Source organism: Capsaspora owczarzaki (assembly GCF_000151315.2).
Source record: "Capsaspora owczarzaki ATCC 30864 unplaced genomic scaffold supercont2.10, whole genome shotgun sequence".
Taxonomy (NCBI): Eukaryota; class Filasterea; order Ministeriida; family Capsasporidae; genus Capsaspora; species Capsaspora owczarzaki.
The window spans coordinates 164,716-175,069 of NW_011887301.1; the positions used below are offsets into that span (position 1 = coordinate 164,716).

Consider the following 10,354-nt stretch of genomic DNA (forward strand, 5'->3'; position numbering starts at 1 on the left):
GAAGCTGGAGGTTGCTGGCAAATGGTGGGGGCGAATTGGATTTTTGGCGGGGTTCACGGATCGCCTCCTCCTCCCCCTTCTCTCGCATGGATTTATGAGCGTATGGAGAGGAGTTGGATTTACAGCACGTTCAAAAATGAGCTTGGGTTGCTGCCTCGCGGGAAGCGCACTTCGACATTTCAACAACTCCGCTCGTTCAAACTCGGATTGTCCAACAATGGAAATGGAAATGGAGAGGCTATGGACTCCTTAGGATTAAAACATGCATTATTTGAAACAAAAGACGCCATCAGTCAAAATAACAGCGAGCAGCTAGCGCGAATGACATGTTGCTTGTCGGCTTTTCGCGCTTTAAGAATCAGAGTAGAAGGTTTTGTACGGGTCCAAGGCAGGAGCAGAGCAAGCAGAATCGTCATCAATGGTGATGGAGACAGATGGAGAGAGGTTGGTCAAGTTGGAGTCGGAAACAGCGGCGTCCAAAGTCTGTTCGATAGCGGCGTTGCTTGGTCGGCGAACGAGCATGGCTCCGATATCGCGAATGGACTCGTGTTCAAGACTGGGCAGGGCAAGCAGGGCATCCAGCTCTCCTGCTACTTCGTGCATGGAAGCGCGCGTCAGCGGATCCCATTCCCACATTGAGAGCATGAGCTCGTACCTGCCACGCACGATTAAACCAGAAACGTCAGTTGGTCCGCTCGCCAGGCACTTCAGCACCCTCCGAACGCGTAACGGCAGTATCGAAGCCACTTACAGAGGATCGGGGCATCGTGAACTCTTTGCAAGACGTTCGCCAGACTCGAGCAACGGAACAATGTCCTCCGTTGCGACATTGCTGTACGGCACTTGGCCACCGGAAAACAGCTCGTGGCACAAGACGCCAAACTGCCAAACATCCGATGTCACTGCAATTTGCGAGTAGAGCAGCGTTTCCGGCGGAGTCCACTGTCACGATTGCGAAAACAGAACAAATCAAAGTGCAACCAAATGTCAGCAACAACATCAACACCAACCTCGTTGGCAGAATCAGCCTGCTTACCCGAATCGGAACCGAAGCATCGTTCGGAACTTCCATGAGCTCCGTGTCAACCGGAAGGGTGGTCGCAAGACCAAAATCACTCAGCTTGACGTTCAGCGCCGTGCCCACCAGGCAGTTTCGAGCCGCTACGTCGCGGTGAACAATGTGATGCTCACTCAAAAAGACAAGGGCCGAGGCAATTTGTGAGAGGACGTGCAGTGACTCTTTGGTCGTCGGAACGATGGGTTCTGGAGTGGCTGTCCGCCCACGATGCAAGAGCGACGCGAGATCAAAGTAGGGCAGATACTCGAGTACCAGCATGGCAGGCTTGGCCTCGCCAAAGTAGGTGATGACTCGGATGATGTTCTTGTGATTGAGTCTAGAGCGGGTGGGGGACGATTCAAATTCAAACAGGGTAAAGCTGTCAGCTCAGCGCGCCAATCTTCTACATCCCTTTCATCCATCATTTTTCCATCTTCTACAAGCCTCACCGTTGAAGGAGCCGCGCCTCGTTGGCAAGATGCTGGCAGTGAACATTGTCGCCGTCGACTGTGGACTTGAGGACCTTGACGGCGACCCGAATCTTCTCCGCAGCAGGCAGAAATCCCGGGGGCACATCGACAGCCTCACCAGAGGCGGAATCGGCGCTTTGACTGGTGGTCAAGTCGGTGGCAGTTTGTGGCGACAGCGTGCTGTGGCGCGAAGACAGTGCCTTGGATACGCTGGCGCGAGAGTGCAAGGACGACGAGTGACGAACCGTGCCATTCCTAGATCGCATCGAAAGCCAGAATGCAGGCGCCACTCCAAGCAGCACATGCGAGGAAAACCCTTCGCCGAGAACACCCGTGAAGAGGACTTGAGAGCGGTCGACGCGGCCGTGCCGACGGGACAAGGTGAGCAACGGCGACGCCACCGACTTGCCATTGCCCGAACTGCCAAACAGGTGATTGTGCGCATGCACCAGGCTTGAGTCTTGCGAGAACTTGCGCAGGGCATTTTGTGGCTCGCTGTATTCTTGCGGGCTCGAGTACACGTGTTCCCCGGCGAGCGAATGACGATGCGTCTCCCTCAGAGAGCGGGCTGAGGTACTGGCGGGCCGTGGCGAAGCAGTCCGCTCGCGCGCAGACGGCGAGTTGGAAAAGCTAATGTACTCGCCTGCAAGCTTGGCGGCCGGCAAAATCGCGAGGTCGTCCGTCATGGCGCTGTTGCCCCGAAGCAAATCACCCGCCGTCGTCGAGACAACCGGGAATGACGTTCGGCGCTGGCGTGGAGGACTGCTTTCGGGAGCACTCAGGTCGTCAGCAGACTTTTGAGCGGCATCCAAGCTACCGAGCAACGCGTGCGATGAGGGCGAGAACTCGCTGCTGGTCTTCAGGGACATGGATCGCTGAACGCGAAGCCTGTTCGCCATGGCTGCAGGCAAGCCACCCAATGACTGCAGTACGGACCCACGCGAGTCGCTGGACGCAGATGCCTGCGCCTGCAGCTTGGATGGAGACTGCAACGAGCTCAGATTCAATGCTTCGGTGCTCGGGAAATGGGCTGGACCGACACTTTCGGACGATTCTAGCAACGTCGACAAGGTTGCTCCACGCGGCAACGGAGGAAGTGGAGAGGACGGACGGCGTGTGGGCGGCATGATGGGCCGGACATAGCCGTGCTCGTCAAAGTCGCGCGGGGTTTGGCGGCCAGAGAACGAGTCGGAACGGGTAACGCGTTTCATGGGCAAAATGGTGGTGCTCGATGGGGTGGATTCCGACACTTGAATCGTGCCGATGGGCACTCCTGTGGATGTGGATCTTTGAACTGGGAGAGGTGAGGCATTGATGGTAACGCCGCTGTTGTTGAAAAACAAAGTGGTGAGCAAAACGCACAAAAAACACTGCAACGCGAACAACAGCGAACGGTTTTTTTTGAATCGGTTACTTTTCATCTCGGACGACTTGGATCATCTGACGGCGCATGTCACGTCGCTTGTGCGAGTGGTTGTTGCGTGAGCGGGAGCGCAAAAACACGACAAGACCAATGATTGCTCCCATGATGATCACGCCACCAGTGACCAACAGTGCAATCAGAAGCGTCTTGCTCTCGCTGTTCGACTCGGGAGTGGTGACTGCGTGCTTGATGGCGACGACCTGCGAGGTGAGTGTCGGGAATGGGGTGGGGGTGTCGAGCTTGGCGGAATTCTGGGCGGTGAGGACGTAGGTGTAGTTGCGCCCAGCCTCGACGGTAGAGTCGACAAACGAGGTCATCTGCGGCGTCGACTGATCGAACTTTAACACGACGGTTGCCTCAGGCATGCGAACCAATTGGAAGCGGACTTGGCTGGGATCGTCGTTGACAACCGCCAAGCCTGGAGCCCAGTCAAGCTGGACACTCAGGTCGGACACGGTTGTGGCATCGAGTACAGTGGAAGGTGCAAACGCTGGCACGCCGGGCTTGGTGGATGTGAGATAGGTGGCAGGTGCCGTGTACCAATCGGGAGAGAAGCTGTTGCTCGCCGAAACATTGATGCGATACAGGGTGAACGGAGCAAGGCCGGAAATGGTGGCTGTGCGGAGAGTCGAGTTGACGGCAACATTGTATGGCCCTGCGGCTGGGTCGTCGACCCTGGTGACAACGACAGCGTAGGTGGCGGATGCGTCCTGAACATACTGCGGCGCCTTCCACGAGACGACCAGCACCGTGCTGTTCGCAACGACCGTCGTGTACACTGGAGGTGTTGCGCCCCAGATGATTGGTCCAGGAAGGGTACGAACGGCCACGGTGAGGCGGGACGATGCGGAAGCCGATGCGTCCGCGTTTGAGCACGTGAGGTTGAAGCGGTAGCGAGCCCCAGGCGCGAGACCAGTAATGGAGGCTTTCTGCGTAGATTGGTCAAAGAGCAACTGGAAAGGGCCTTGACCGACGGGATTCGGGTCGTTCGTCGCGTACGTGAGCCAGTAGGCAAGCGGTGTCGGTCCCGACGCGCTCGCGGGTGCAGGCCAGGATAAATCCATCGAGGAATCGGTCAGACTGGAGGTGTCAAGAGTCAGGTTGGCTGCGCCGCTTGGCCAGATTGGTGCATCGCTGAGTGTTGTGGTGGACCAGGTGACCTCGCTGGAGCTCGGAGGGTCGGCGGGGTCGGCCGAAGGAATACTAACGCTCAGTGTAAAGCTGTAGGCCGTGAAGGGCACCAAATGGCCCACCGTGACGTTCGAGTTTCTTGGAAATGGATCGATCGCGACGTTGATCAGTGTGGAGGTATCAGAGCCGACAGAGAAGGACAGGCCGAACGTGGCAGTGGCAAAATCGACGCCGATGACCGCATTTGCCCACGAGATGGAGACGGTCGCGGTGGAATTGAAGCCGCGCGCCGGTGTGCACACAATTTGGCTGCCGTCAATCGATGGTGCTGACTGTGCGCCCACGGCAGAAAGCGGGCCCGCAGCGAGCAACAAGGTGCATAAAACAGCGCAGAAGCGGGCAGAGTGTGCGCTGATGAGTTTGGCAGAATGGAAGAGTTTGCGAAACATGGTGTTCAGGCAACCGATGAGGTCGTGCAACGCCGGGAGATACTGGGAGTCGATGATGTGATTACTAGGTAATGTAAGAGGGTGAAGTGGAGGTCCAGAGTGGAGAACAGAAAGGAAAAGAAGAAAAAGAAGAAAAATTGGGAAAAGAAAAACAAAAACGCCGAACCAACAAAAACTTGTTCACCGAACTCGGTTTCACTGCGCTGAAAATCCGAGTTCAAAGTTGAGCAGCAAGCGACCAATGAGAGTTGGTTTTTAGTGCAAGTCAGCCTCAAGTGAAGATGATGAAGGTGGCAAGAGCTGTGCTTCAAGAGAAGAAAAGGAAAAGAGACAGAAAAAAAAAAAACGCAAAATCGAACCCTCAAAGAACAAGGACAAAAAACAAAAAGGTGGAATGGTCGAACGATCTGCTTCGATCACAGTCCAAATGCTACAGTAGAAGATACGGCATATTGGAACCGTTGCTTGTTTCGACTGGATCACATTGAATGAAGGAAGACCGGCTGCAGGTGGACATTGCAGCGTCGGCAAACCCCAAAACAAGGAAACGGAATTGCACTGGCATCGTGCTGGGAGCCAAAACGAAGCTTCAACCCCGCCGCCCACTTTCAACCGAGTCCCCGCCCCTGCGATGGCATCGCGACTTCATGCTAATTTCTCTCGTTTCGCCTAACCTACGAATGTAACTACATGCATCCTATGATTGAAATCCCTGGAAAAACAAAAATCGGACACGTTAAATGCAGAGGGTTCGAAAAACAAAAAAGATAACCAGTCGCAATATTGTGCTTTTTTTTTTTTTTTTTTTTTTTTTTTTTTTGGCCTTTTTCTTTAGGTTGTTGTCTTTCGGGTAACAGTTTGTTTTGACTTCAAATGCGATCTAAAATCGAGCTCCCAGGCTGCGCTCAGTGCTTTGCTGCTTTCTCAATGACCTCCACCTCCATTCTGTCAACTGATAAGTTTGACAAGGACAACACGCCTCTGTTACAACAGGGGTCGAACATTTTGGAAAGAAGGAGGACAGATACCAAGAGCAATTTCATCGATTCGTCTCCGTATTTACGGTTGGGAATTTCCAGGAGCTGGGAAACCGTGTCGTGACGAGTGGCTCGGTCGGGTCGCCAGGCTCATCAGGCAGACGTGGCATGTGTTGGTCGATGTCGAGCTGGTAGCCGCGGTCTCTAAGTCTGTTGATATACCGTTGGACCTGCGGTGCCTGCGGGAAAGCAAGCAGGCGAACAGAATGCTCGCGGAATTCCTTCAAGTCTTGCGAATCCTCAAGTGGTTCTGGTGGTATCGAAAAGAGCATGGCAAAAGGAGCGGTAGCAAGGTTGTTTCGAGCAAGAAGCTCGTACTTAGACAACTTGAGCAGATCAAAAGCGATTCTAGCCTCCGAGACGGCATCAGCCAAAAAACACTCTTGCATCCGGCCCCAGTAGCGAAGCGCACGGGAACGGATGAGATGCTGGAATGCCGGCTCGATGGTCAAGCGCGGATAGCAACGCTGATGCACTTCGTCGAAAACGGCGAGAACATGATTCAACAGACCCAGGCGCTCGCGAATAGCGGCTTTGGTAGAATCAGTTGTCCGAACAATGTGTTGAACCAGTGGAGGGAACATCGTAAATTTCGAATCTCTGCGTGAAAGCAGTTCCTGAATCGCATCGGATCCAAAATCTGCTTCACACAGCGCTGGTGGCTGGTTGAGATGCTCGCACAGCGTGGGAAACGAAGCCTTCCACTCGTTGAGCAGGAAGGAAGCTGGAACAGGGCGGTCTTCTTTGTCTTCTTTCCAGTGCTCGTTGCTTCCAGTATCGTCAAACACCGACAGGAACAATCGCGCGAGAAAAGGATGCAGAAAACGGAGTCGCCTGCCATCAAAGTGCACCAACTGGACGAAAGCCTGGGCAGATGCAGATGGGTCGGTACACCACTGCGTCCACTTCTCCATAGCCATGAGAACAACCTCGATATCCTGGCAAAACGCCGAGAGAAAGGCCAGCAGTCGCGCCAGACAGAGGAGCCAGCTGAGGCCAGTGGGAGAGCGGCTCCGGAGCTGCGGATCCAACTGCTTGCAAAGGTCTCCGATCCACGTCGCGGCGGGAATGAATTCGCCCCTGCAAGCAGAGAGTCCTATGATGTACAGATGTCGATCGTCAGGAGCAAGTTCTGCGCCAGCCATAGCGTCGAGTGCCTCTCGTGCATGCTCAATCCACCGCTTTTCTTCGTTGGAGACGGTCTCTGCCATGGGGTGACTGAGGGCAGAATGCAGGCGGAGACAAACCTCTTTCGTATCTGCGCGAGTCAGCTTCGACCGAAGCTGCACGATGTGAGGATTCGGCAGCCCCAAGGGGCGCTTGTGCTGCTGCAGGGGCGGGACGACCCGCACGATCACAACTGGGTGTCGAAGCAGCGGCGGAGGACTGGGGGTTTCAAATTCGAAACCATGCAGCATGTCTTCGTCAAGCAGCAACAAGGTAGGGCGCGAAAGAATCGCAGGAAACCGTTGCCAGAATGCTTGCACTTGGTTGAGATCGAGATGTCTCACGCAGTAGACATCATGGGTGTCCCGCAGCTGGTAGCCCGTGGCGCGCAGGGCGGCGGAAGCTCCGCAACCGGGCTGCATCTTTTGCAGGTGGACCACGGTCCAAGCTGCTGTACTGCTCCTGCGGATGCAATCAACAGTGTTTTGAATGTTTTCTGTCACTACGACAGCACCAGAACGAACAAGTTCCCAAGAAGGCGGCGGGCGCGCGGCGTCGGAAACCCATTCTCGCACAAGTCTGGGTAGATTGACCTGGGCATGAGCGGGCGACTCGAGCGGCATCAGCTCAACGCGGCCGTCGAAGAGCGAGCATAGACTGCGTTGTGCGACACCGGGCTCGTCGGCGCTTTCGAACGGAACATCATGACCCTCATCGTACAAAATTGCGTCACGCAGCGTCGCGATTTTGTCGGTACGAAGCAAATCGGCAGAAACGTTCAGCGTGCAAAGCGCAACCACTGCCGGGGGCGGGGTGGTGGAAACAGACCGGGCAACGACGAACAGCTGGATTGTGGTCGGGTCGTGCAAAAGGTCGGCGTCAACAAAAAAGCAGCGAGGCTGGGTTGGGTGACACACAAGGCTCAGTTGGGCGTGATTGATTGTTTGGGGCTCTTGTAGGACCACGACGTGATCAAACAGTCCTGCACCTGGATGTGTGTGCACTTCAAGCGTTTGGCGGGCCAGTTGGGCCTGCTCGTGTGTGTTGACAACAAGCACGCGACGATACTGAGTCTCGGACAGGAAGAGTTGCAGCGACGGGCATTTGGTCCTCGGGCGTGCGCGAAGCCAGATCGAGAACAGGGGCATGGTGAGTTTCTGCCCATGCGGTTGCCGATGCAGTTGGTACGCAAGGGACTTAGCTGAGTTGAGTAGGGTCGGATGAACAAGACAGGTGGCATCGCTCTCTGGAACGGCGAAGGCGAGATCGTAAACGTAGCGCCGCAAAGGAATGGCACCGTTGCAGGCGAACTGAGCGCAGTTCAGCCAATCAAAGCCCGTCGTAGACTTTTCGTTCCGCAGAGCCAACGCCACAGCCAAGGCGTAATCGCAAAGAGCTCGATCCGCATTCGAGATGACAACGTTAGGCCGAGCAAAGTCATCCGGAAGTAAATTTGCGAGATCGCGGCATTCGCCAAAGCAGCACGAAACGACATCGAGCACATGCTTGTTCACGAGCAAGTCGACTTTGTTCGCTTCGACTTGCGTGCTTCCATTGATGAACCAGGCGTGTCCAGACAAGCAGCTGATAGCAAAGAAGGCTTGGGCCCGAGGAACATCGGACAATCGGACGAGTTCCCCACTGTCACTCGGCAGTGCGACAGGATGAGCTCGGATAGTCAAGAACGCCGGATCAAGCAACGGAAACGCCCCAGAGAAAAACGAGTCCAAAGCTTCTGACAGCTCTTCGTTGGCCTCTTGCATCCCGATGACGAGGCGTGACTTGTCGTGTATGCCCAGAAGCAGGTGGACTGTGCGGCCTGACGACTGACGAATCACGGGAAGAAACTTCTGAAGGTACTTGCGTGTCTCTGACAGTACACCGCTCGACGGTAGCTTGAACTCGCAGGTCGAGGTCTCAGCGTCCGCTGTGGCGGCTGCGGAAGCCACGGCCAATGCCTCCGCAAAGCGAAATTTCTGCCCAGGAAAGAGCTCCTCGCCATCTTGGATGGCACCGCTCTTAAACTGTGAGGTTGAGCGGAGACCTGCTGCCGCCGGCAGACTGCGTAGTGCACCCTGCCAAGCGCCACAAACGCCGGGCGAAGTCTGATCGCCAACACGCATCGACGGTTCTACAGACAGTGCAACGGCACCCAAAGGGAGAGACGGGACCAGCAGGTGCACTTTCTTCATGCCTACCACATAGGCAATCGAAAGTTTCGGGTACAGCGGCGGGGCGACGGGTAACTCGTTGAGCAGGACAACGTCCGGCTGAATTCCGAGGACTCTGCATTCAACTCCCAATCTCTGCACAAAGTCCGCAACGTAGGGGAAGATCAAGTGGTGCCAAACGCCTGGAGTCGAGTTCAACGCGCCTCCAACGACAATGCCAAGACGATTGAGAGATTCTTCACAATAGCAGCCTTGCGCAGCATCATGTCTGTTTGGACACCAGTTCTAGAGGAAACAAACAACAGAGTTGAGTACCAAACGTGGAAATCGCATCAGGGTGAGGTGCACGACGTTAGGAGGTTCCACACAGCCATCACGAGCCATTCAATTGCGAGTTGGCCAGAAGTAGGCTCACAAACACCATCGCCCCAATAATGATGTCAAGTACTCGCAACACGCTCAAACGCCAGCAGCAACACTGACCATTTTGTTCGTGGACAAGAGACCTCCTATAGAGGGGGGTCGCCTGAATATGAACAAAAAGTGTTCGCTGGACTACATTAGGGTTTTCCGTTTGAATATGAACACACTGGTATTTGCGTCACAAGTCGACTTCGTGGTCTCTGATCTGCTCCCCAGTTTGAATTTATAATAAAGTCATTCTTTTTTATCGATGGCGGGTGCATCCGAGGCGGCAACTCGGTGTCTCGCGTGGCTGCAGGCAGTGAAGGCTGCGCCCGAAGGAGAAAAGCACAATGTTGCCGTCGCAGTCGCTCTCAAGCTTGTCTACCAAGACTCTGTGACCCTTCAAGGGGGCGAAATCTATCGCCCTACAGGCTGGACAACACGGGCCATAGCCGCGCGGCTGGCGGAACAGGGCTATCAGTGCGGTCACACCACAGTTCATGGTTGGAAAACGAAACACGCGAATTCAGCCGAGTGGATTCGTTCCAGCCCGCTCGATCAGGTGCTCCAGCTCGTCAAGGAGAGCCCATCGTGCGGAGGACAGAGCATTTTCACTGAAGATGAACTGGAGTACTGTATCCGGCTGCTGGAGGGGTTTGCCCGGGCTGGGCAGTGTCTCAACCAGAAGCAGGCGGGCGCTTATCTTGTGAAACTCTCACGCCTCCCGCGCATGTCGGGCGCCCCGCGTCGCCAGTTCGCCGGCAGTCTGCCGAGCCATGAATGGTGGAATGCCTTTCTGCGCGATGCTCGCGGGCGCCTAGCCATCCGCAAGGGTCGAACGCTGGAGCTCACCAGGATTGCCGCTTTACAAGCTGAAACACTCGATTGCCTCCCCGGACTTTTGAAACAGCTGTTCGATGAGCATCCGCTTCTTGTGGAGGAGCCCGGTCGGATTTCCAACATGGACGAGACAGAAATCACGACCCGTTTTTTTGCGGGTCGTGTCATTTGCACTCCCTCGTCAGACACGCGTTCTGCGGTCGT

The 10,354-nt window shown here is 55.3% G+C and overlaps 3 protein-coding genes across 3 annotated transcripts; 1 reads left to right on the forward strand and 2 right to left on the reverse strand.

The window, feature by feature from the left end:
- Window positions 1-256: 256 nt before the first annotated feature.
- CAOG_05854 (hypothetical protein) lies at window positions 257-4,630 on the reverse strand. Its single transcript, XM_004345394.2, has 5 exons — window positions 2,942-4,630; window positions 1,507-2,853; window positions 1,037-1,394; window positions 752-942; window positions 257-655 (listed from the first exon to the last, which is right to left on the reverse strand). Exons 1-5 carry the CDS (start codon window positions 4,528-4,530, stop codon window positions 352-354), a joined length of 3,789 nt encoding a protein of 1,262 aa, XP_004345444.2. The 5' UTR covers window positions 4,531-4,630; the 3' UTR covers window positions 257-351.
- Window positions 4,631-5,569: 939 nt separating this feature from the next.
- On the reverse strand, window positions 5,570-8,926 carry CAOG_05855 (hypothetical protein; the record flags this gene model as incomplete). The annotated part of the gene is made up of 1 exon (XM_004345395.2): window positions 5,570-8,926. One exon carries the CDS (start codon window positions 8,924-8,926, stop codon window positions 5,570-5,572), a length of 3,357 nt encoding a protein of 1,118 aa, XP_004345445.2.
- Window positions 8,927-9,581: 655 nt separating this feature from the next.
- CAOG_08923 (hypothetical protein) lies at window positions 9,582-10,310 on the forward strand (the record flags this gene model as incomplete). Its single annotated transcript, XM_011272292.1, has 1 exon — window positions 9,582-10,310. A coding segment is annotated over one exon (729 nt), but the record flags the coding sequence as incomplete, so codon positions are not given.
- Window positions 10,311-10,354: the final 44 nt, after the last annotated feature.